At 42.7% G+C, this 27,597-nt stretch overlaps 1 protein-coding gene across 1 annotated transcript in view; it reads left to right on the top strand.

Annotated features, from left to right (window-relative positions):
* adam12b (ADAM metallopeptidase domain 12b) overlaps positions 1 to 27,597 on the top strand; it is a gene marked incomplete at both ends in the record, with an annotated part of 157,014 nt that overhangs the window by 102,960 nt on the left and 26,457 nt on the right. Inside the window, 7 exons of the mRNA XM_080740712.1 lie at positions 9,961 to 10,138; positions 15,690 to 15,779; positions 18,390 to 18,585; positions 19,542 to 19,650; positions 20,560 to 20,758; positions 21,288 to 21,365; positions 27,018 to 27,126. Of these exons, the coding sequence (XP_080596838.1) occupies positions 9,961 to 10,138; positions 15,690 to 15,779; positions 18,390 to 18,585; positions 19,542 to 19,650; positions 20,560 to 20,758; positions 21,288 to 21,365; positions 27,018 to 27,126 (959 nt within the window). The remainder of the gene's footprint in view (positions 1 to 9,960; positions 10,139 to 15,689; positions 15,780 to 18,389; positions 18,586 to 19,541; positions 19,651 to 20,559; positions 20,759 to 21,287; positions 21,366 to 27,017; positions 27,127 to 27,597) is intronic.

Below are 27,597 nucleotides of genomic sequence, written 5' to 3'. Positions count from 1 at the left end.
ATACCAACTGTCATACCAGCTCTCCAAATACATTCAGAATAGAAGTTTTATCTGTCCACCGCTTCAATTCGAACCGAGGTTTGATTTTTTTTATATTAACCACTTGAACCTTAATGTCCATATTCTGAGAACTCCAAAAATAGCAGATCTACAAGCTCATAACGCCTTGCAGGCGAGGCGTTGTGATCTTGTAGATCGGCTATTTTCGGCAAAGAGCTTTGGTGTAGAGGGGAAAAAAGAGCACACAAAGTACAGAGTGAAAGATCGTTTATTAAGTATTGACGGTTCACGTTGTTAAATATGTGAAAACACAAATTGACATGAATCCAAAATACACTGATGATTGTTAGCTCATCCTGTGGCCCACATGCAACATTCCTCTCAGAACAACAACAGTTCTGCTGAGGTGTGAAAGTGATTGATGTCTAGTCATCGGGTGAAGATATCTCAGGGAGATAGAGTACAGTAGAGGATTCGGAGGATGGCTTCAAGGGTTTTGTGTGACGTATAATGGAGTTGCAGTAAGAGTCTCTCAACATGATTTGATTCTTTTTTTTTAGCAGGCATAGGATGACTGAGCAAACTTGATCTTCAGTCAACTGTTACTTGTGTACATTGTTGAGCAGCTAAGGATTCTCGAGGACTCCTCAATGTATTTCGTAGCTGTGATAAAAATATGAATCATTTATTTTTCTCTCTATTTATGATTTTTTCTTTTGTTTCCATTTGATTTGTCTTATTGTTTGTAGTTTGTGTCAATGGGAGATTTAAAGTGACACAAAAAAAGGTTGTTTAGCAGTAGCACTACCGGGCTGTACGGTGGCGGTGCAATGAGCTCTCTCTGCTCTTAGCTTTGTATTTTGGGGATGCTCTGTACTCAAAGACTTGCTAATGGAGAGGGGGGCAGACTGAATGTAAATGACGTGATTATCCGTGGCGCTGCCAACTGCAATCAGGGAAGCAGGCACACGCAGAGAACCCCAGAGAGGCACTTTATGTCCTGATAGACAGGCGGCACAGCAACCAGAGGTTTCGCTTGTCTTTTATCTTCCTCCGCACGAGAACAGAAAGATGAGAGACAGAGATGAGAGACGGAATGAAAAAAGAGTGACAGCGAGAGAGAGTCCAAAACAATTAAGCTATTGTTTGAGAGTAAGACATAGATGGATGACAGTGACACAGGTGCGATGGCCACAAGGGGTTTTGTGTCACGCGCGGCACTTCTTGACAATGCACTATAAGCTTTGATGGACAAAGGCAATATGAAGAGTTTGCTGTGGGTATTTTTGAAGAGACCGTTGGCTGTTGAGCCAAGAGTTGCATCATTTGGGGATAGACTGGTGAAAGTTCAAAGTGGTTTGCTTTGGATGGTTAGCCGCAGTCAGAGGGCTGTGTCACGCGTCATTGGGCAGAGAAGTGAGGCCGCAGAGGGAGACCCAGGGTGGACGTCAGGCCCGGAGGCGACCTCTTTATTAAGAAACAAAATGACCTACATGGCGATGCGGGGGAGCTTTTGACTTGTTATTGGTTTGTTTAAGTGACAGAGAGATGTGTTGGTCTGAGAGCATCTCTGCGTCAGTGAGGTCAGAGGAAGCTATTGTACTGCAGGTGGAATAAAGATGTCTGTGGTAAAGTTGACTTTGGAAGTTGTTTGGAGCCGCTGTTTAACCACATTCTGCCTGGCGTCTCTATTTTGAGCATGTTATTTTAGGCAAAAAGATATTAAAAATAGCTAAAAAAGCAGATGTTCAGTGTTCTGACCTGGTATGCTTTCCTCCATTACTGTTGTTGTTTCCAGCACATGCTCATTACAAAAAAAAAACAATGAGCATATCATCACTGTCGGGCAGAAGACCTCATATCTCCAAGTTTCAAATTTGTATGTTTTTTCGCAAAGTAAAGCCCTGACCCCTGATCTACAAGCACACAACGCCTCGCGATGCAAGGCATTTTGTGCTTGTAGTTCAGCTATTTTCACTATTTTAAATCATGTTTTCAAATGATAAATACAAAGCGAACAAAGCGTATGTTTTGGACATACAAGGTTTCCACCCGACAACGATGCATATACTGTAAGCTGTGACATCATTGATTCCACATAAGCTCCATTTTGCACCAAATTTGTGCTTTTTGAAAAATATGCATGTGGATGAGAGTAACATGCTGTATGCTTTTAGCAAAATATCCATGCTACTGTGGACAGAGCCTCCATCCAACAGCCTGTAGATAGGACTGCTCTATGATTGGCTAGTGCCGCTAGTCTGTTGCTTGGCCAACCGCTGACAGTTACTATAACTTGATCATCACACAGTCAGTGAGTCAGTCAGTCACATTATCTCACATAGCCGCTTATATAGTATATGGCTGGATCCACTGTTGCGGCCCGGCCAAAAAATGGAATCACATTGAGATGAGGATAAAGAGAAGTGACAGTCCAAGAGTCCTGCACTTGCCCTTTTAAATGTCCCTAATGAAAATGCAACATTCTGTGCGCAGCTTCATAGTTCAACTGTGTCTCATCAGATATCATCAGGGCTGCTCTCTTTCCCTCGCAGCCTCTAATTGGGCGTCCCGTTGGGGTTCAATGTGCAACAGATCCAGTCTCTGAGCCACCCACCGCTACACATGATACAGCCTGTCACTCTCTGCCATCGGTCCACCTATCAGCATGTTAATAAGGTCATGATCTTTAACGGCATGAATACGTCTGAATGTGTTATTTATGCAGGGTATAAGAGTGGTCACCATTCATGCTGCAGTGGCAGCAGGCTGCTCGGATCTTAACCAATAGCCAACCTACAAGCTATGGCGGTATTGTCGAAAATTTTGAAACCTTTTGAAAGACCTTCAAGATTTTCTTTCTGATGACATCATGTAGCCGCCCTGGTACTGTAAATCCCAGAGTTGCTAGCCACACATGGAAAGAACCTAGGAGGGTTTCAAGCGTATGTTATCCAGGGAAACTGAGCTATATGTATATTGGCTGTTTGGCTAATTTCCTAGACAGCATATCAGGTGTGATGTGGCCTCAGCTGTAATAATAGACACTGTGTACTGCATAGTATATGTGTGTCTGTGCACGAGGGGAGGAATTGGGTTGAATTGAGTGTTTAAATCGAATGTGTGTATGTGTGAATCTGCATGCACGTGTGTGTGTGTGTGTGTGTGTGTGTGTGTGTGTGTGTGTGTGTGTGTGTGTGTGTGTCTGTGTGTGTGTGTGTGTGTGTGTGTGTGTGTGTGTGTGTGTGTGTGTGTGTGTGTGTGTGTGTGTGTGTGTGTGTGTGTGTGTGTGAGTGAGTGTGAGTGAAAGCACCCCTGTGCGTGAGGGGTAGAGAGAGAATATTTCCGGAGAGAATTAGAGGCTTTAGAGAGATTAAAATGAGGGAGAGCTGATGCCCCCCAGCAGGCCCAGATCCTGACCAGGTGGACCTACCTACGTCAGACATAAAGGAGAGGTATTCTTCCTTTCCTTTCCCACAAAGCTCACTGGTGGAGTTAAGCAATGCCTAGCGTTGTTTCTCTCTATATATTCTCTCTATACTAGTAAGACGCCTCAGGGCGACAAGCGACCTCACCCAAAAGGGGGAGGTCACGCCACAGGGATGTGGACATCAGGGATCTCCTTATATGGGCATAAAAGGGATTTGTTACCCTGGCATCACAGGGATCTCCATATCTCCGTATATGGGCGTAAAAGGGATTTGTTCCCCCTGGCATCACAGGGATCTCTCTAACAGGGCATCATTAATTAATTAATTGATGACATCAGGGAACTCCATATATGGGCATAAAAGGATTCTGTTAGTGTGACATCACAGTGAAGCCAGAGCGTGATTTCCAGAGCGGCAAACCCATCCTGGTAGAGTGGTTCCCCTGACATCACAGTGGCATCAGAGCATGATGACATCATGATGACACATTTCTACGGTCTATGGGTTTGCCCATAGACCGTATACACGACGTATACACGCGGACAAGCTGTGACTTTTCTCATGGTAAACTGTGACCTTCGGTCGCAATTATCTCTGTATTCTCTTTCTCTCTCTCTCTCTCTCTCTCTCTCTCTCCCCCTCCCTCTTCCCTCTCGCACAGCTGCTGGTTGGAATCTACCGCCATGCCTTCTGTTCTGTTATCAGTGGCAGGCCAGGCGATTTACAACCGTTTCCCTTTTGCTCTGTGCTCCGCGGTTTGATCTGCGTAGTCCGTCCGCCCTGGATGTTGGTGTGTGGGTGGTGTCTGTGCACAGCACAGAAAAGCTCTGTTTTACAGCGTGTGTGTGTTTGAGGCATGCGATAAGCCATGATTTATATTTCGTCACACGGCGGAGTCTACAACTCGCAATGCGTCGCAGATGCAAGTAGGGATGGGACCAAAGGTTGTGACCAAAGAAATCACGATATCACGATATTATCGCGATAATCAAAATATCCCCAACATTCATTATCCCGGGGAGGAGCATTTGCCGAAAAATAGCAGCTCTACAAGCTCACAACGCGTCGCAATGCGACACGTTGTGAGCTTGTAGATCGGCAATTCTTTGGCAAAGAGATTTGGTAGAGAGTGAAAAAAAGACGTACGTATATTATAAGTACGTTTTAACAATAGAAGGTTAAGGTTTAAAATAAATGGTACCGGATGAAAAGTGAATTGATCCCAATGCATGACAGAGGACGATTTCACGATCAATCTGTGTTTTTTTATCACGATAAACGATAATATCGTCCCATCCCTAGATCCAAGGTGTTGTTGACGCGACGTGTTTTGTCTTGTAGATGACATCGGCATACAACCGAGTATGAATGAAGCATAAGGTTGGGTAAACAGACTCCCAACACCACAGCAGGTGGATTAGTGGAGGAGATGAGGACAGATCTTCAAGAGGCTGACACTCTCCTGAGGCAGACAGATGTGCAGAGAGAAAGCGACCGTGTTGTTTTCACCCCAAGGCTGAAAGCAGCAACATTGTTACAGTGTTGTTTTTATGGAGTTTTATTTGAAGAAAATTGCACAGTGCTCCAGGGAGAGAACAAAAGCATTTTTGGTTTTGTTTTGTTGTTGTTTTTTTAAATCTTTTATCTCCACTCCCCCTTAAACTAGGCGTCCTATTTTGTGATGCCATCATTATAGACAAAGATTTTTTTTTTTATGTATATCATTTTCAAGATGCAAAAAAAGCAGGTCTACAAGCTCAGAATGTACTGTGACGAATTGTGGGCTTGTAGACTGGATATTTTTGCTATTCATCACTCGTGCCGAAGTGGATAAGGAGAACACTCATGAAAAGAGGCAACTGACAACGCTATAAAATATTCACAAGCCCCCCACTAACCCCCCACTAACTCAACAGAGCTAAAGCTAAAGTACCAACTACATTAATGTCATTCATTACTAGCCTGACTGCAAGCGTCAGACTCTATCACACACTTCGTTTTGGGAAGAGAGTCTGAGATTTCGGGCAGACATTCCACTTCTGGGGGGGCGGGCTAAAGCCTATTGACGTCACACACACACACACACACACACACACACACACACACGCTTAGAGCCCCCGACGGCGACGTGCCGTGACATTGCAAAAATACGTTATTTCTTATAACACATTATATGATTGCATGTTTACGTTGCAAAATGGTATTAAAACGTAATGAAACGGCACTATTGTATAGTTTATTAAAAGAATTCGAGTCGAGTCTGACTCCGCCTTGACAGTTTTCACGGACCAATTAGAGTCCACTAGCGACTCACGTGGGCAGAAGAGCACCAATCAGAGTCCACTAGGGACTCTCACGTGGGTCGAAGAGCTCTCAAGGGAGGGGGCTGGGGGGGGGCTGGGACCGGACCAGCCTACCACGTGCCCCAAGTCTAAAGCCCTGATTGGCCCATTCAATTCGCCCGCTCCTCGGGCGGAGCTGAAATAAAATAAATAATCTCCGGGGTCAGTCCACACTACACACCACCCACCAACGGGGTGGTAATGTGCGGACTGATTTATCAGGCTAATTCATTACCAGTCATGTTGGATTTTCTCTAATCCGCCCTGTTGACTGAAAGCATTACAGATGATGGGTTCCGTCACAATTGACGAAGATCCAATCTACTGTGTTATGCACGTGTGAGATGTACAGTATCCTGTGACATACTGAAAAAAATTACAGTATGTGAGACTGCATGAGCTTAAAGGGACTACACCATGAATTTACATTTTTCCAATTTTTATGTATTTTTTTTGGTGTCCCACCAGCACCTTCCTAGTCCTATTCCTCCTGACCATTGTGTCTTTCTCAGTTTATGGGCGGATCTATGTAAGCAGGTCTCAGAACGGGCTGTCTGATTTTAGGTCCGATTGTGACATCACAATCAGGACCTACTGCTACTGCTGTGCTGAGTGGGGGTTGAGGAGGGGTGGGCAGGCCTGAGAAGGAGGCAGGAGGAGCTGGGAGAGGGTTGGGGAGGGGTGGGCAGGCCTGAGAAGGAGGCAGGAGGAGCTGGGAGAGGGTTGGGGAGGGGTGGGCAGGCCTGCTGAGCAGGAGGTGGGGAGGAGTGTGGGGCCAAAACTGTCTCAATAGCGCAGTCCTCCCACTCAGGACAAGGTGGTACTGCTGCTGAAAATGCTCTGAGAGCCAGGCTCTGTATTCAGGAGTGGTAATTTAGCCTCAAACCATTTTGAAAAACATTTTTGGGACACAAACAATGTTATATAAATTATTTTTAAATGCTTGGTGTGGAACCTTTAAATCTGATTTAACAGTGTACTGCACCAACAATAGCAGCTTTTACATTTGCTATTTCCGGTTTGGGGCACCATTGTATTGGTTCATACCAGCTAGCTTTAACCGGTGACAGTGTAGGACACAATGACAAAAGGAGTTTCACTTAAACTTGTCTTTCTTTACACAGTAGCTTTTACATTTGCTATTTCCGGTTTGGGGCACCATTGTACTGGTTCATACCAGCTAGCTTTAACCGGTGACAGTGTAGGACACAATGACAAAAGGAGTTTCACTTAAACTTGTCTTTCTTTACACAGTAAATGTCTTTATTTATTTGAGGGTGTAAAAACAGACAGTGAAAACAAAGGATTTTACTGTGTACCATTTCTGGGCGTTAATTAAACTCTCAGGGCTCTATTTTGATTGTTTTTAAGTACCAGCTCTTATGCCTTAACTTAAAGGCCTGTCCATACTGTCTCCGACCACCAAACCTTTCCTCCGGAAAGGTCCGGTTCAATTACAAAATGACGTCACTTGCATATTCTGAAAAGCATTACCCTGGAGAGAGTTTGGAAATCTGCACATCGGAAAGTCGGAACTCTCAGATGAAAAGTTTGGTGGTCGGAGACAGTTTGGACAGGCCTTTAGGTAAAGGCATAAGAGCTGGTACTTAAAGGGCCACTTCACCTCTGGACAACTAGATCTTATTTTATTGTTGTTTGGGACACAATCAACACAATCCTGAGTTTATTTTTTGTATTCAATCTGTGTTTGAGATATTTTAGTATTTCAGCTGTGCTAGTGATGCATTTTGCATCATATGATGCATTTTGCATCATCATGCTGCATCATATGATGCAAAACGCATCACTAGCACAGCTGAAATACAAAAATATCTCAAAACACAGATTGAACACAAAGAATAACTCAGGATTGTGTTGATTGTGTCCCAAACAACAATAAAATAAGATCTGGTTGTACCAGAGGTGAAGTGGCCCTTTAACTCATCCAGTGCCCGGAATCTACACTAGAAGGCGCCCAGTGGCCAGAGAATCCACCATAGACATACGCTGTTTATGCACAAGCCGTGCGCAGCCATGACGCACGTGAACACTTTCCTTTGTGTCATGAACAGGAACAGGATGAAGTAGCTTGAAGTTAGCTATTGGCTACCACTCATTTTAGAAGCCCAATTTTCGGCGATTTAGCCGTGATTAAACCTTGCGCACCTCATGGATAGGCATGGAACAGAGAAAATGAGCTCTAAAGATCCTGGATTGCATTGGAGTGGGCGGCAAATATCGGCGGCGCGACGCTCTCGCGGGCCGATGTAAACAAATCGCGGCCGGCTCGAAAATTTAGCCCGGTGCTTCGCTAAGGCCTCTGGGTGTTTAAATAATTTTATATAAAAAGCCGAACTAGTTTGGGATACGCACCCTGGACGATCAAAAGGCCGAAATAAAGCCGAACTTGTTCGGAATAAGCACAAAAAGGGTTAAGACAATCAAAATAGAGCCCTCAAAGTGTAACAATTTGCCCGCAATTGTCCATATTACTGATCAATTTGTAGACTTTCAGAGTAAAATACTGTAGACATTTTCCTCCCTCTCTTTTTCCATTCTCATTCCCTTTATAGGTCTTCATGGCTCTGTCTCTGCATCACTGCCCTTCCATCTGTATCTCTGGATCTTTTTGTGTTTCTCTCTTCCAGCTCTCCACACGTCCCTTCTGTTTTCCCTCTCCTGCTTGTTCAAGTAATTTGTTCCATGTCTCTCCCGTCTTCCTGTTCCTCTGCTCGATTTATTTCTGCTCTCTGGTCCTTTGGTTTATAGACACAGAGAATCTCGCTCTGCCGCAGACAGAGCGAGCGGAGCGCTCCCCCCCGGGGCCCACAGCTGTTACAGTCAGCCACAGATCAGACTGTTTCATCTCTCGATTCATAACGTCTCTCATTCTCAACATGAAAATCCAATTTCGGCCCCTCGCTAAATTAGACATTACTCAGCGTTTTCAGGTAAGCGGTCCCAGGGAGCAAAAATTAATGCGGTCGAAATTATGTGGTTGCACAATTGATATAGCCAATATACGGGGAACTCATCCATAGGTGTGCGCGCGTGCTCACACACACACACACACACGATATGCACGCACGCACCACTTAAAGCGCCTGTCCTTTGAAGATGTGGCTTTGAGTGCTTGCTTGAGAAAGTAGGGAGTGCTTTCAAGTACTTTGGCGTGCTGCACATTTGTTGTTTTACTTGCTCATGTTCATAGAAAAGATGTGTGCTGATTTGGAGGCTTAACTGATGTCGGCAAACCATTGAAATGTGAAGAGCCTTTTTATTTTCCAGTCGGGGTGTCTGTCTGCCTTCATCTGTGTTGAGTCATCTTCATCACTCTCGTTCAAATCCACTGCTCCCACAGTCACTGTACTTTGATTCTGAATTGATGGCGTTTTTCTCTTTCTTTCTTTCATTCTTTATTTATTTATTTTTGTTCTTTCTGGAAGTCTTCTACAGTGCTCTGTCAGTTCTTTTAAATCGCAACTGAATTTTCGTTTGCCATCTCTTCTGTATTGTTTTTTGTAATTCTGCCATGGACCTCTAGCTATAGTGGACCACTGGTCGAGAAATAATGTCTTAATGTTTTGTGTAAAGCACTTTGAATGTTGTTGTTGTTGAAATGTGCTATATCAGGGGTCTTCAATGTTTTCAGGCCAAGGACCCCTTAGTTGAGAGAGAGAGAGATGAAGCAGGTACCCCCACAACCTTTTCATAGATTCTATATATTTTCATTGTTTGACAGCACGATTATCAGTGTATTTTGGATTCATGTCAATTTGTGTTTTGAGATATTTAACTACTTGAACCGTCAATACTTAATAAAGTTGACCTTTCACTCTGTACTTAGTCTGCTCTCTTTCCCCTCTACACCAAACCTCTTTGCCGAAAATAGCCGATCTACACAACGCAGCGCGAGGCGTTGTGAGCTTGTAGATCTGCTATTTTTGGCTAAAATTCTCGCAATATGGACACGAGGGTTCAAGTGGTTGATATAAAAAAAAAGAGAAAAAAGTTTCTATCACACAAAGATTTGGAGGACCCCCTGTAGTAACTCTGAGGACCCCCTAGGGGTCCCGGCCCCCCTGTTGAAGACCCCTGTGCAATACAAATACATTTGGCCTGCGTTAAGGTAAAGACCTTTCCTTCTTTCTTCTTTCTATTTGCTAATTGGTCCTTTCCTCCATCAGGTATCCCTTCCCGACAGTGTTCAGCACGTGCAGTAAGAAGGACCTTGCAGCCAGCCTGGAGAAAGGCGTAGGCATGTGTCTCTACAACATGCCCGAGGTGAAGGTGCTCTACGGGGGACAGAAGTGTGGCAACGGTTATGTCGAGGAGGGAGAGGAATGTGACTGCGGGGAGCCAGAGGTATGGCTTTCTTACTGAGTGGTTCTTAACCTTTTCAAGCCGCGAAATACCCCCAAAATAATCATTTGTTTTTTATATAATAATTTTTGTTAAGCATTCGACAATTCATAATATGGCAGATACAATACATGCTTCTTTTTTTTTCTTTTTCTAAAACATACACTACAATACAAGTACAAGACAACATAGCGCAAATCCCTGACCCACAGGTTGAGAACCACACAATAGCAGAAGTAATGTGTGGGGAGGAACTAATAGGCATACAGTACAGGCTAAATTGGGGAGAAAAATGGATACAAATTATTGGCCAAGTCTAAAAGATAAAATAAATTGTGCCTGGAAAATTGATTTACAAACAAATCCATGACATGAGGATGACGTTTAGTTTGTTCATTTTAATGACTTTGCATAAAATATAAACAAACACAAAAGAAAGCCATTAACAAGAACATTTTCTGTATTTATGTACTTTACAACATGGTCCTTTAAGAGGTGGACCGCAGTTCAAACTAATGAAACCAAAATAAACCATAACTGCATTAACCCGACCACAGAATTACAGAAACCCCAGCGACTCATAACCGTTCCCCCCAAAACAAACCACAACAAACATAAAGAGTCAAACTCTCTCATGGCAACGGCAACGTTACTGAGACTTGAGTGCTGACTTGAAAGTTGGCGAGAACAAAACAACTGTCTACATCTACGCAAACCCCCAGGGGCCCAGGCAGGGGCGTCACAAGGGGTAGGAAAGTGGGACTGAGTTACTGGGGCCCAAGGTGGAGGGGGCCCTAATAACTTTATCTATTGAAAAATAACAGATATACAAGCTCACAGCGCGGCACCGAGTGCCACGCTGCGAGCTTGTAGATCTGCTATTTTTGAAAAGTTGTGAAAATGTGTGAAAATCTTTGAATATATATATTTTTTAAGCGAACATTTCTAATTCAAATTTTGCTTCTGGGGGTCCCTGGAACAAAATATTTTGAGATCGGGGTCCGTGGCCAAATACATATCATCTTGGAGGTCCTTGACATAGGTTTCTTGCACACATTTTCACGATTTTTCAAAAATAGCAGATATACAAGCTCGCAGCGCGGCACTCGGTGCCGCGCTGTGAGCTTGTATATCTGCTATTTTTCAATAGTTAACATTCATGGGGGGCCCGCAGTGAATCCTTGTACCCAGGGCCCAGAATTTGGTGTGACGCCCCTGGGCCCAGGAATATGAGTTATATTTACATCACTCTCTCTCTCCGTCTCCAACATGTGCTGAGCCTTGCCCTGACAAGGCAAGCCGTGGTGATGTCATTTCCTTCTTACCGGCCCATTAATCAAACGCGCCGTCCAAATGTGTGACAAATGAAACAAACAAAAGTGTAATCAGGGTGAGAGTGTGAGTGAGCTTTCTTTGGCTGTGCCATCCAAACAACTGGGGCCGGGTCAGCGAGGTGTTCTGAAATGCACGCATGCATGCACGAATGCACACGCACGCACGCACGCACGCACGCACACACACACACACACACACACACACACACACACACACACACACACACACACACACACACACACACACACACTTCTTTCAAGTACATTGCATACTCACAGACACAGGGGCGTCACAAGGGTGGGGGGGGGAGTGGGACTGAGTTACTAGGGCCCAAGGTGGAGGGGCCTTAATTATTTTATACTTTAGCTATTGAAAAATAGCAGATCTGCAAGCTTGTAGATCTGCTATTTGTGAAAATGTGTGCAAATCTTTGAATATATGTATTTTTTTAAGAGAACATTTGTAAACTCAAATTTTGCTTCTGGGGGTCCCTGGAACTAAATATTTTGAGATGAGGGTCCATGGCCAAATACATCTCATTTTGGGGGTCCTTCACATGAAAAGGTTTGAGCACCACTGATATAGAAACATAGGTTTTTCAAAAGACTTGCACACATTTTTCAATATTTTTCAAAAATAGCAGATCTACAAGCTCGCAGCGCGGCACTCGGTGCCGCGCTGTGAGCTTGTATATCTGCTATTTTTCAATAGTTAAAGTACCCAGGGCCCAGAATTTGGTGTGACACCCCTGCACAGACACACTATGGCGCGCACACAAAATTCTCTCTCAATTACATATGCAGAGACTGAAGCTGAAATCACAGTCACATCTGGTGAGCAGGTACCATCACCTCACCCCATAGCCTGCCTGCCAGGACAGCTGTTCCTTTCACTTTCACAACACAGCCTCTCAACAAAGAAACACATCACTCCAAGCCTTTCAAGGTTTGACATAATTTCCCATAGTCTGTTGGCTGTCTGTCGCATTCAACAACAGGGGGAAAAAAAACACTCACGTCGTCCCCATTCGGTGTTGGCTGATTTAGCACCCTGCCAGCAAAGCAAAATAATAAGTGTTATTCCGGAGACGTCAGAATGGTGACAGGGCCAGGCCAGTCGGCCAAGTTGATGTTTGAAAGGGAATGAAGGGACGTTAGGATACTGGGAACTCTGGAAATGGCAATATTATTTAGAACTGTTGACCGGTTGGTGGAATTACTTGTTTATTACGATGTCGGGCTATTTTCGACTTGGCATACTGTCGTACATCGAAGCTATAGTACTGTGTATAGCTTCGATGTACAGATTATTGATGTTTTGATTGTTTTTCAATAGTTTCTTTATGTACTTACATTTGATGTATTCATTTTTGGATTACTTTTCTATGCATTTGATGTATTTAAAGGGATATTCCACTTTCAAAAAAACTTTTGGTCATTTTATCGTCTAATCAGGCTTTTATGAACACCCTGGACAGCTTTTAATTTGCTTGAATCAATATTTAGATATTTGATGTAAATGTTACCAGGCCCTCCAGGCCCAGGGCCTCTCCCCACACACACCCATACACCAACACGGAGCTTTGTCATCAGCGCGTCATAGCTGGGGGCGGAGTCAAGCGTGGGGGAAATATTTAACAACCCCCATTAGTAGAATGGGGTTTTCCGTGTTTTCAAATCCGATTTTTTAATAGTATAGCGATGTTTTAATTAATTGCAATGTCTTACATTGATTCCTTGGTTGCCAATGGACAAAAAATGATGCATTTAAAATTAAACAGCTTTGGGATTAAATATTGTCTGATATTATTAAGGACAGGTCGCATCATCAAAGACCATGGGTTATCTAGACTATCCGTCTGGTATTAGACACTGTTACATTTTTTTTATGATTTTTTTATTTTTATTTTTAATAATTCTTTGGGAAAATGGACAAAATTAAATACAATAACATTTTATTAAAGATAAATGAAAAAGGTTATTGAAAAAACACGGCCTGCTCACGTATTAGGAGGGTAGTATGAGTCACTTGAAAAAAATATGGGTGTTTTTAATGAAGTTTGAAGTTACAATGGGTGTGTGTGGGGAGAAGCCCTGGAGAGGAGGGCAGGATAACATTTACATCAAATATCTAAATGCTGACTCAAGCAAATTAAAAACTGTTCAGGGTGTTCATAAAAGCCTGATTAGACAATAAAATTACCAAACGTTTTTTTGAAAGTGGAATATCCCTTTAATGTTGGTGTATGATGTATTAGCATGTGGTCTCCTTGCTTATTGTAAATCGCTCTGGATTAAGAGCGTCTGCTAAATGCCTAAATTGTAATTGTTAAATTGTAGTTTGCATTTTAAACCACATCCAGCCTGTAGCCGCTCAGTTCTGTATCTGGCTTTGTAGCTTTGACTGCATCATTGATTCAGTCATTGAAGCTAAACACATGGAACAACAAGACACCAGAAAGAATAAAGACTGGATTCTTTGATCGAGTGGAGCAGTGGTTCTCAAAGTGGGGTCTGGGCACCCCCAGGGATCCTTGAGAGGTTTCCAGGGGGTCCCCATACCAGTAACAATTAGTTAATATAGCTTCAAAATCAGTTTAGCCACTTTTTTATACTTTAGCTGTTTCAAAATTATGTTCACAAAGCTACACATTGTGAAAGCTATTTTCAAATGTATTTTACTCCTTTTCCACCCACAGTCCATCCGGGCTCTGGGAACCAAGACTATAGATCTAATAGCCTGCAAAGACCATTCACAAAAATGCTAATTATTCAGCCTACACATACAGTACGTCATGTCCTAGTATGAGTGAATAGGGGAAGGGAAAACAAAGTTGCTCAAGTAGGAATATGCTTATGAAATCCACTCTTATGCTACTGAGGGCTGCTGGGGAAACTGGACAACCCCATAGACAGTCATTTGGGATCAATATAAGTAGGGAAGTTAGCCTATATGTTATTTACTGCGGACACAACAAAGCTTCTCTTATGGGTTGGCATAGCACAAAAGCCTTTCAAATGGGGGTCTGAGATTGGTTATTTTAGAGCGAATAGATTCGAGAGTTAAAAAAAGAATGGAACAAGTATGGATCCCTGAGGGACACCAGTCAACTAGACATAGGGTTTAAGTGGTTTAAAGGCGTTCTAATCATGGAGCCACACACACTCTATCATTTCCATTGAACAACAACAACTGGGTATTACATTTCTCCATGACCTTCCTGATGTCATGGCAATGGACCTCGTGCGGTCGGGCGATGGGCCCACTTGGACAGGGAGATGAAAGCATCCTTCACTCATAATTCTAAACAATAGCCTGACGTCAGGGTGAAGAATGAAATGAAATGAGTTTGGCCCCATTAAAAAACACCCATCAACTGAGAGTTAAAAGGCTGAAATCCCAGCCAAGTCCTCCGCTGTCAACACCTCATCAGATGTTAAGTGTGATGCTGGTGTTATGTGTGCACGATGCCTTTTGGAAAACAATGCGGATGCACTTGTTGGGCATCTAACGAAAGATAAACATTCCACTATCTCCCTTGTGGTGTTTCACAGCCATCTTCCTCCCCTCTGTCTTCCCCTTATCTGTCTTTTTATGCCAGCGGCCAGTCCATCCTGCCATTGCGTGCGATCAAGATCTTTTTTTTTTTTTTTTTTTTTATCAATACAAAGTTCAGGTTCTCCGTGCTGTTAATTGCCAACTCTGCATTCGCCCACTATCTTTGTAGCGCCATCAAATCTCAGCTCGAGAGACCACTTCAGCCAAAGCCCACCCATGCACCCGCTCTTTCAACTGCCTCAATTGATTTCTGTCTGCCTCTCTCTCTCCCCTCCTCAGGCCTCCCACACTGGTTCGATGCTCACCGGGGGGGGGGGAGGGGGGGATGCAATCCCATCAAATGAGCTGTGCTTCAACACAAGTCCAGAAATCTTTTTTTTTAAATCCCCCAAATCCAAAACATGTGAGCCCTGCAGCCTCAGGGCCACACATGCCCTTTTGCGCTGACAAAGAGCGAGCGTTTCTCAGCGCACGGCTAATGTTGCCGCGTCCCTCAAAACCCGCAGGGGTCGCCGAGGTCGGCGGGCAACAGGAAACGCGCTCGCCCATCCCAGAAGGCTTGACCTGACAAGGTCCTCCGCGATCATGTGCTGAGAGAAGATATCGGCTAACGCTGATGTGGTCCATGTGTTGATTTTTTCTGTGTGTATGTCTCTCTCAGGAGTGCATGAATCCCTGTTGCAACGCCACCACCTGCACCCTGAAAGGAGACGCTGTGTGTGCCCACGGACAGTGCTGTGAGGATTGCAGGGTAAGGAAGCATCTCTGTCTCAACGTTCATTTCTGTTGCTATCTCTAATACGCCAGGGAGTGCACAAGCTTACTCAAGCGATGGCTCTCTAAAACATAAGCACACGCACACACTAGGGATGGGACGATATGAATAATTCATATCATGATTATTGTGACAAAATAAATTGCGATTTACGATATTATCACGATAATCGAAATATCCCCAACATCCATTATCTTGGGGCGGAACATTTGCCAAAAAATAGCCGATCTACAAGCTCACAAAGCGTCGTAAGGCGACGCGTTGTGAGCTTGTAGAGCGGCTAATTTTTGGCAAAGACATTTGATAGAGAGTGAAAAACTCTATCAAGTATGAATATTATAAGTACCTTTTACCAATTTTAGAGGGTTTAAGTGGTACCGGATATGCAGCTCGGCAAATAAAAGGTAAATTGATTCAAGTGCATGACGGAGGACGATATCACGATAAATTAAATCTCCACTATACGATTATCGTGAGTGTTTTTTATCACGATAAACGATAATATCACGTATCGTCCCATCCCTAGTATGCACACACACACACACACACACACACACACACACACACGCACACACTGCACCTCTGTCTTTGTCTCACCTGCCCTGTCAGACCTTTCTGCATATACTCTTGAGCTGTGTGGGGGGAAAAAACATTTAGTACAAGCATTTACTTTGCAGAGATGGGGACGTTGCATTTCTGAGGCTTTATCAGACATTAAAATATCCACTTAAGTGCAAGAACAAAAAGCTTTATCTCGGATTTCTATTTTAGTAACTATCTGAGAGTTTTCTTCTCTTGTGATATTAATTCAACTGGCCTTTTCTTATTCTTGAGTTTTCTACCTTGCTAAAGAAGTGATTGTTCCTTTGACATGTAAATGCCTTTTCAATGAAGTTCTCAGATGTGTGCCTCTCCCCTTTGAAAATGGGACATTTGCTGGAGTTGATTAAGTTCTTTGAAGCTGCTCATTTTCTATTAATCATGTTTCAGTGTAGATTGGAAGGAAACTGAGGTCCCTCCTCTCCTCTGCCATAAAAAGAGCTTGGAACCCCAAGAGTTCATTAACCACATTAACCGCGGTGTCCCTATTTTGGTCATGTCATTGAGGCTTACATTTCCACAATGTTTCTCGATTTTTCAAAGTTTTCATAAATGACAGATGTATAAGCTCACTGAGTTTGTAGTGAGCTTAGCTATTTTTAAATAACAGAAGGTAACCCCTTAAAGGACAACTTTGGTTTTTTACAACAAGGGTTCATATTTTAGATTGTAATTAGAGAAAAGAAAAAGTGAGTGTTAAAATGTTTTCATTTGCTTCGTTCTATTGTTTTATCGTGTTTACCGTGCTAAAATGTGGGGCATGCGTACGCATGGGGGCATGCGTACAAGTGGCTAAATATGTCTTTTTAGACACAATAAGCCAGCAGTTTCTTTATTGCTATTTACAGTAACACTTTTAGCCCCCATAAGTCACATCCAACCATGAAAGGTTGCGTTGTATCTTGGGAATGGGCTTATTCTGTGTAAAATGACATATTTAGCCACTTGTACGCATGCCCCCAGCCACTGAAATAAGAATCTCTAAAACAATAGAAAGAAGTAAATGAATCATTTTAACACTCATCTTTTATATTCTTTAATTACAATCTAAAATATGAACCCTTGTTGTAAAAAACTAAAGTTGTCCTTTAAGCCATAATAGCGTACTTTAGTTGACTGGAATCCACCAGGGCTCGTTTCTTGGTTCGCTCCTTTTTCCCCCTAAACCAAATCTCTACAATGAAAATTGCCGATCTACAAGCTTACAATTCGTTCTCTTGTGGCGCGATGCAACGTGTTGTGACCTTGTGTACAGTATGTGCTATTTTCAAAAAGGTCTTGAATCAAACAAAAAAGTGAAACATTTGGAATATATTTGAAATTAACAACAAAAAACTGGTGCGTGGCACCTGGCACAAAATATTTAACTGGTTTAAACAGTAATTAAAACATTTGGAAGGAAGCCCAAATAAGCAACTACAATTTAAAAATCCAAACAAGCAACTCGCAACTAGCAATCTTTACAAGTGACTTCACAGAAAACCAAAGTCATCTATGATGAGCAGAAATGTCCATTACTACAACAACTATTACACAACAGTCCTAAGTATTATTGTCTTGGTGCTGACACTTATGTATATAATTTGCGTATATTTTTTGGCACTGCGTTGATTAGTAGTTCCCAATGTTTGAATGAATGGACTATTGTGAGTGCTTTTAGTTTGCAATATGCTTAGAAAAGTGCTATAAAAATCCTTCCATTATAGAAACTTTAGTAGCATACTACTATTCTTTTGTTGTGTTGTGAGTTTTTCAACTGTTCTCAACACTTTATATATATATTTTTTTGTTTCTTCTCTTGTTTGTTTTTGTTGCTCGGCTTACACAACAGTCCTTTTTTCTTTATCATACTTTCCTGTAACCTGTAACCTTAACTGCGGTAGCCGCCCCTTGGTGACTTAATTTCCCCCTTGGGATAATAAAGGTATCTATCTATCTATCTATCAACACTGATTTCTGGTGTGTTTTGACATGTGTGTTTTGTAGCTCAAACTGGCCGGCACGCCGTGCCGGGAGGCTGGTAACTCCTGTGACCTGCCAGAGTTCTGCACTGGCACCAACCCTCACTGCCCCGCCAACGTCTACCTGCATGACGGGCACGCCTGCCACAACGTGGACGGGCACTGCTACAACGGCATCTGTCAGACCCATGAGCAGCAATGCATCACGCTGTGGGGGCCAGGTTAGAATCCATTTAGACCTGAATGCAGATCTGTGTCGCTTTTTAGATTTGAACCACTTTGAACATTATTTTATGCTTTGATATTTAAAAAAATAGCAGATATAAAGCTCACAGCTTGTAGATCTGCTATTTTAGAAAAATTTGTGCAATGTTTTTTACAAGTCTTGGAAATATTTTTGACCCGATTCTGTAAATGTCTTCTAAATCCTTCTTCTAAATCAGTGGTTCTCAAACTTTGAGGTCAAGGACCCCCCAAAATTACATGTATTTGGCCGCGGACCCCCATCTCAAAATGTGTTGTATCGGGGACCACCCAGAAGCAAATATTTGAGTTACAAATGTTTGCTTTAAAAAATATATATTCAAAGACTTCATCATGATTTTTTCAAAAATAGCAGATCTACAAGGTCGCAGTGCGGCTTGTAGCGCTGCGCTCGGTGCCGTGCTGTGAGGTTGTATATCTGCTATTTTTAAATAGTTAAAGTCTAAATGGGTTAGTGGAACTGGAATGGGGGTCACAACTGGAGTTTAAAAGGTCAAAAAAGATTGCTGCTTTATTCTATAGCCTTTTTTGGCTGATTGGTGTCTTATTATTATTTAAAAAAAAAAGGTTCTAAAAGGAGTTGGCTAAACAGATTGTGTTGTTATATATCTCTCTCCTTTTCTTTTTGCGGGTGGGTGGGTGGGTGGGTGGGAGTCAAAAGTAATTTGTAATAATAAGTCATATAATATTATTGCTTTATTGAGGAGTAATATGTAATAAGTAACATATTACTCTCCTGAATAATATTGCCCAACACTGTTCACGACACACTGTGTCGCGGCGCTTTGGGAGCTTGTAGATCTGCTATTTTCGGCGTGCAACAAAGTATAAATCAGGCTTATGAATCATTTCGCCGGCCCTGATTTTGGGTGCTTTCACCTTGGTTCATTTCCACTGTCCATCTCCATGCAAGGAGCCAAGCCCGCCCCAGGGGTCTGCTTCGAGAGGGTCAACTCCGCGGGAGATCCATATGGGAACTGCGGGAAGGACTCCAAAGGCTCCTTCGCCAAATGCGAGTCGAGGTAATGGCTGCATCGAGAATGCCGCTACAAAGGCAGTCAGAGAAATGACTGCATAGCAACTCTCTTTCGCCTAAGTAGCATCGTCAGCAACCATCATTACACAATGGATTCCGATCTCAAAAACAAAGAATTTATTGCGGTAAAAAAAAAAGTAATTTTAAGAAGATAGCAGCTAATTACCATCTCAAGTACTTATGGAGCTATTTTGGTTGGCTAATTATCATAAGATTCTCACCCTTTGGGTGAGTTCTCTTATCAAGCGCTTTGCTAATTGATGTAATTGCTTTAATGACTGGGGGACTAAAGCAGAAGTCATTAACTCCCTTTCAATAGTCTGTCATCTCTGGCTACAATTAGACATGTACTCTTACACTTACTTCTGAGATCACTATCACTTGTTCACACTATGGGCTTTGTTCATTAAAATGTCCATTAGTTTGCTAGTTGCTTTGATTTTGCGTGTGCGTGTAACTCTTTGTGTGTGTTTGTATGTGTGTGTGTGTGTGTGTGTGTGTGTGTGTGTGTGTGTGTGTGTGTGTGTGTGTGTGTGTGTGTGTGTGTGTGTGTGTGTGTGTGTGTGTGTGTGTGTGTGTGTGTGTGTGTGTGTGTGTGTGTGTGTTACACTCGTGCTTATTGTATGTAGGCCTACATATCATCGTTGTCATGTGGAAACCTTGTATGTCCAAAACCTTTTTAATTTTTTTAACGATTTAAAATAGTGAAAATAGACGATCTACAAGCACAATGCGAGGCGGTGTGTGCTTGTAGATCTGCTATTTTCACTAGTTCTGTGCGACAGTCTTGTATGATGAAGCAGGGCTCTACTTTACAAAAAAAAAAAGTACAAATTCGAAACTTGGAGGTTACGAGGTTTCTGCCCGAAAGTGACGATATGTGTGTTGTACTCAGGGACGCAAAGTGTGGCAAAATCCAGTGCCAGGGAGGTGCCAACCGGCCGGTGATTGGAACAAATGCAGTCTCCATAGAAACCAACATCCCCCTTCAAGAAGGTGGACGTATTTTGTGTCGAGGGACACACGTCTACCTCGGTGACGACATGCCCGACCCTGGGCTGGTCCTGGCCGGTACCAAGTGTGCAGAGGGCATGGTGAGAAAGACACTTACAACAATATTAAATCAGTGGTTCTCAACCTGTGGGAGTCGGGAATTATTTTGGGGTTTGATTTTTCTCAAACCAACATTGTTGGTTTGTTTGCTGTTTAAGTGTATAAAGGGTATCTGCACATTTCTAAAGTGACAATTTAAGGACTTTTTAATAACTTCTAAAATGACAAGGTGGCCAAATTGTCATATATTAGAGGCAGAAAGTGTGAAAATAGACGATCTAAATGCTCACAACGCCTCGCAACGCGAGGCGTTGTGAGCATGTAGATCGGCTATTTTCACAATAGAACTGTGTTATACAAAATGCAATTCCTCAACTCTTAGTGCTCGTCAGTGTTAAAATATGATTCTTTTGGGGGTCGCGGCTTGAAAAGGTTGTGAACCACTGTATTAATTGATGGTAAAAATAAATAATGCAAGGTTGTTGTTTTTTTCTTTGGGGCAGTACTTGCTATTGCTGAAAACGTGCAGCCACTTAAAAATGTTTTAACATTGCTTTTTCCCTTTTCTAGATGTGCCTGAATCGCCAGTGCCAGAACGTCAGCGTGTTTGGTGTGCATGAGTGCTCTGGGAAGTGCAGTGGTCGTGGGGTGAGTGCTAAATGCCTGTAGCGGAGTGTTTAATGTTAAATTATGCATTGTAGCTTCTGTAGTGGCGTAAAAGAGCCTTGAGGTTTTGGATGACTCTATGTTTAACTATTTAAGTCAAGTGTGTGTGGCCAATTGAACTAAATGAAGCCTGTCCTACTGGCCTTTAAATTGTACACGGTAGTGTCCCAGTCGCCCAGCAACTATGTATTTACAGCAGGGCCCGTGAGTTACTGCGGCTGCTCCCATTCTCCGCAATCAATCTTCATTGCCCTGCGGAGGCTAAATCAATCCCATTTAAGGGCATCATTTATGTTGTCCTTAACCCTCTAAGGCCCGCATTAAGAAATACTTGAAATAAAAAATTGAAAAAAATCAGATGGTGTTGTAGGAGTCCTATTCAGAGGAAAATGTAATGTTTTTTTCAAAAAAATGTTTTTGTAAGATTTTATAGCCATAAATCAAAAATCATAAATCATGCTCTAATTTACATATGGGGGATATTTTTCACAATAATAACATATGTACATGTTCTAGACATTCTAATGATCACCAAAAAAAATAGTACAGGCATTTTACTTATGTTTTTGTGAGGTATAGCTTCCATGAAAAAGTGAGATGTTGTTCGTCAAAACTCTGGAATTTCAGCGGGTGTGGCGGGTGTGAATGTCAGCCCCTGTGGGGGGTATTTATATGCAAATATTGTGGCCAATGGCATTGTAATACTAAACAATAGAATCCAATGGTGGTGTTTAGGTGGTAGGGGGAGCTAAAATAAAATGATTTAAACCTTTTTTTGGATAAAATACAAACGTTGTAATATTACAACCGTGGGCCTTAGAGGGTTAAAGGGCTGTCCATCATCTTTTGGCTGCAGATATGATAGAGCGTCGGAGGAGAGCTTAAATACATTTGTATCTGCGAACAGAAACCTGCCAAAAAAGGTTCACTTCACTCTTCGCACCTTTTATCAATATTTGAACAGGCCCCTTTTATCTTTTATTTACTTTGTTGCTTATCTCTGTGAATCAAAAGAGTGCCCAGGGCCAGATTTGCTCACAGTATAGCTTTTGAACTTCTCTATCGATTACACCGCCTTTCATGGAGACGGTATAACATTATAAATCAAAGCTAAAGTAAGACAGTGTGTTTTTTTGGAGGGTTTACCTTTATAGTACCTTTATGTGTTTTGTTCCCTATTTCAGGTCAGCATCAAACTCCCCAAAACTTAATTTGCCCATTATGTCAAATAGAAGAATAAAATATCTACCCCAGGGTCCTTCACAAAAATAGATAAATGAGGTGGTATTGAGAGCTAAGTGAAGGCCTGAATGAAACACAGTCATCATCATGCACACAAATGTAATGAAATATATCATTGGTTCTCAACCTTTTTACACCTCAGAAAATATCTGCTTCTCCATTTACCACCTTAATAACTGATGTTAAAGTACAGGTGCGTAGACCTATCCCATCCTATTCCGCTATGCACAAGCCAATAAATTGATGATGGGGTCATTGGTCAATAGGACCGACTCTGCCCGTCATTATTGTTGCGAGGCGTTGTGAGCATGTAGATCGTCTATTTTCACAATTTCTGCCTCTAATATTTGACAATTTGGCCAATGTTTAATTTGTAATGTCAGACTCAGAGGTATTAAAAAGTCCTTAAATCGTCACTTTAGAAATGTGCTCTACACTTAAAACTTTGTTTGCTTAGGGATGCAACAAAAACAAAAACATCACCATGAATTCAAGCCTCCATGGGATGTGTAACCGATAGAATACGTCCTTTTTTTGGTGAACTACTCCTTTAACTCCTGCAGTTGTCACACACTGCCACACACAGACACTGAGACAGACATTGAGAATATATTGATATAGTCATTGAGAGCCTTTTTCAACCAAGTGTTTGGTCAGAGCTACCTGTAGTAGCTCCATAGTGCATTGCGCAGACGTTGTACCGAGCTTCCGGCGCCGCAGCCGAGTGTGATTTACAAGCTCACAACGGGCTGCATCTGCGACGTGACGTGAGCTTGTATGTCTGCTGTTAAACCGGTGGTCCAAATAATCTCCAGTAAACTCCCGCGGAAACAGGTGGATATAATATAAATATTTCACTCGACTTTTGTCTTTTTTCTTCTTTTTTGGGAGACTCCTGCGTACAGTACAGTACAGTAGTGGTACAGTACATGTACCACAGGTTGAGAACCACTGAAATATTATAGCGGGCTGGCGCCCGCTGGCCTACTGGTCTGGGCGCTTACCACCAGGCATGGATGCCTGGCGGCGTTGACGGTTCGAATCCCGATCCGGACGATCTTTGCCGCATGTCACTCCCCGTCTCTCCCCCCATTTCCTGTCAATCTACTGTCTAATGCCTCCCCCTGGCCAGCCGGCCGCCTGATGGAGGGGAAAGGAACTGGTTGGAATAACGTGTTCCTTCCACGCGCTACGTCCAAACCGGGGAAATCCCCACTGTCAGGTGAAAAGAAGCAACTTGGAAACCTCATGCATAGAAGGAAGCATGAGGTCAGTCCGTTGTCTCCCCAGGCGCGGCAGAGGGAAAAATGGGTTACAAAAATTAGACAAAGCGTGAGTCAAGATCAAATCTGTTTGTGTTGCATCTTTCTTCCTGTAGGGTGCTGACATCAATCAAATCAAAATAAATTATCAAACGTAGCCAGCTATCTCACAGAGATAGCAGACTGAAAGGCAAGTCATTTACTTAATTGAGTTTTTATGATATTGTGTACTCACTCAGTTGCCAATTCAACCTGAGTTTTCTTTTCATGATTCAGTGCCATTTCATGAATATGTTATTTGAAAATGAAAGTAATTTTCATAAACTTGGCGACCCAAACCTTACACTACACATTGCCCTTGGCATTATTCTTTATCTGGTAATAAATTTGAAATATCTAATGGTAAAAGTTATTAATATCTGAGAGGATATTTCCTGGTGGGAGTTCCATTAAATCACCTCTAAAAGCTTATACAGAATAGACTTATACAGAAGAGATGCCATCAGACTTGCTAATGCCATTTAACATTGAGGCTTTGAATAAGTGTATTGTATATAGACCTTTCAATTCGTTGCGACCGTTAGGTCGCAAGTTACTATGAAAAGCTTTGCACACACATTCCTTGGATGGCAAATCACAACCTCCACCCCTGATTTCTCACATGGCCCTCTTCTAGCGCCACCATCAGGCCGATTCTTCAACAAAAAAATCACACAAAACGGTACACAGTATCTCTAAAGTCATGTCATCAATGGATCTGTCCCATTCCCCGCATTCCCTCCTGATTGGCTACGATTGCCTTCTAAAGTTTGTGTATGCAACGTGGCGGTCGCTTATCTCCCGATTAGGGAGTCTTACTGTTCTTCTACATTTTGAGTTTTATATGGCTTGTCTACAGTAAGTACCCACCAGTCTAATTTGAAGTAGGTTAAATGAGATTATTCCCTGCTGTCTCTGTGAGAGTGAACAGTAGCTACTCTTTGCGATGTTAATTAATGATGGGGGTCATGGGTTATCTTTGTGTTGTCGGGTAATTATTTATCCTTGGACTACCTCTCGCCACAGTCATTATTACAGTTTTATGGATGCACATACATGTTAGGTCATGTTTTTCAGCCAGGGAACTCCTCGACACACCTTCATAAAACCTCCCCGATCAGCTGTAGCATACAGTATCATCGGACAGAAATCTTGTATGTCCAAAACAGTTACTTTTCAGGAAATTGTTTAGTCACACAAGCTCTTGTTAATACTTTTAATTTGTTCTTGGGTTCAATTCCCACCGGGGGACGCTGTGGGCGCTGGGGGCGTGTTCCCTCCTCCACGTCATCAGCGCCCACACCCTAGGTGGGTTTGGCGAAAGGGCCTTTCTGTGTGGAGTTTGCTTGTTCTCCCCGTGTACCTAGGGTAGATACCCTCACAAAGAGTAATCCTGGTCTCTATAATGCCTCCCCCTGGCCAGCCGGGGCGCCTGATGGAGGGGAAAGGAACTGGTTGGAATAACGTGTTCCTTCCACGTGCTACGTCCAAACCGGGGCAATACCCCCTGTCAGGTGAAAAGAAGCAACTTGGACGACTCATGCATAGAAGGAGGCATGAGGTCAGTCCGTTGTCTCCTCAGGTTGGCAGAGGGAGAGCAGAGCCCATGATTACATAGGCAATTGGCACTGGGTGAAAATGGGTTACAAAATCGCGGGACAAAAAAAAAAATAATAATAATAATAATTTGTTAAATATTTATTAAATCCATAGGACCACTTTCATCCTATTTTGGGGCATTTCATTGTCAAAAACTGCTGTCTGTTTTAAAATAAATATAAAAAGCAGTCGATCTGCACTTGTAGTGAGCTTCAAAACAGAGCTTGTAGATTGGCTATTTTTTCAGAACAATGTTATACGACCTACTACAAAATAGGCCATTCATTTATTTGAAAAGAATGAAATTAAATATGTAGATACACGGTTTCTGCCCAACAGCGACGATATAAACTGCACATGCCTCTCTTCAGTGGTTCCCAACCTTTTCAGGCCGCAACCCCCAAAATAATCATATTTTAACTGGGGACCCCAGTAACCCTGACGAGCACTAAGAGTTGAGGCATTACATTTTGTATAACATGGTTCTATTGTGAAAATATCTACATGTTGTGAGCATGTAGATCGGCAATTTTCACAATTTCTGCCTCTAATATTTGACAATTTGTAATGTCAGAGGTATTAAAACGTCCTTAAATCGTCACTTTAGAAATGTGCTATACACTTCAAACTTTGTTGGTTTGTTTACTGTCGATTGAGAAAACAATGTTTCACATTACATTAATCATCTGGGGACCCCCCAAAATAATTTGGGGAGCCCCCTGGGGGTCCCGACCCATAGGTTGAGAACCACTGCTCAATAGTCTGCGCTAACGCCCTCGACTGCCTCAAGTGCCTCTTAACCTCGTCACCCGGTCCGTCCTGGGGAGAGTCCGCTGCCGGGAGGCAGGGAAGGCACGTCGCCATGTGAGGCCGCGTGAAAACCAGATCCACCCTAGTCCTCCCACCTCTCCCTTCGCCACCTCCCTCCTCCTGTCACTCTAGCTGGCAGCTGGACTCCATTAACTCGCTGGGGAATCCTCCTGGATCACCGCTCCAGTCCTGGAAAACCCAGGCTTTCAGGGATGGGCTCTCCCACACACATGTTTTATCCATTCCGTGTACACACGCAACGCACTCTTGTCTAAGCCCCCCTTCTACAACACAGAAAATCACGTTGGCCTACTGGAGCGGTGCAGTTTGTTTGTAAAAGTGAACCGAGTATTCTAGACGTGGTCCGAGAATTCTCTGTTCATTCCGAGTTTTACAGAGATGGAATATCCGTACATAATGAATGCTTCTTCTATATCTGGGTTGTAGCCTGAGAAAGAGTATATCAAATACACCTGGGTAGCATATGGTACAGGATGTAACAAGACACACGCAAAGGATGACAGCTAAATCAACAGACTGGATCATATAAAACCAAACTCACAGTGCTACTTTTACGAAAAGGATAAACTAAAGTTAGAAGAGCTAACGAGGGCCATCTGTTTCCAGAGCCGGATTAACTGATAATGAGCAGGATTGGAATAATAGCCTCCATGTTCTACAGGTGTGTAACAACAAGAGGAACTGCCACTGTGAGGCCCACTGGGCCCCTCCTTTCTGTGAGAAAGCCGGCTTTGGAGGCAGCATCGACAGCGGACCAATGAGACTGGCAGGTATAGGACATTTTACATGAATATTGTCTCTCAAATAATTGCAATTAACGATTTAATTGTGTTTTTGTCATTGACAGTTACATTTCTGTTTGGCTTTTAGGGTTTGAAGTTGCACATGGCCGATATGACACTGACATTTTTCACAACTTTATACTCTAAAGGTGTAGTTCACCCCCAAAATGACTTTTTTTCTATTGATTACTCATGCCATGGAGTTTTTTGTTGCATTCCTAAGACAATAATTTGATCACAATAAATGTACCCCCATTGATTCCGGATGGAGACCCAAATGCATTTGGGTCCCCATCCGGAATCAACGGGGTTACATTTACTATAATAATTTTTTTTATCTTAACACATATGGTGCCAACCCCGAGTTTCCCGAGTTTGTATTGGTACCACCGCTGTGCCAACCCCGAGTTTCCCGAGTTTGGGCCGTTTTTGAAGAAAAAACATTTTTTTTTGGACCTC

This window comes from Nannobrachium achirus, assembly GCF_963921795.1.
Source record: "Nannobrachium achirus genome assembly, chromosome: 13".
Lineage (NCBI taxonomy): Eukaryota > Metazoa > Chordata > Actinopteri > Myctophiformes > Myctophidae > Nannobrachium > Nannobrachium achirus.
Note: the sequence above shows the minus strand (reverse complement) of the source record. Positions and strands in the feature narration are given on the sequence as shown.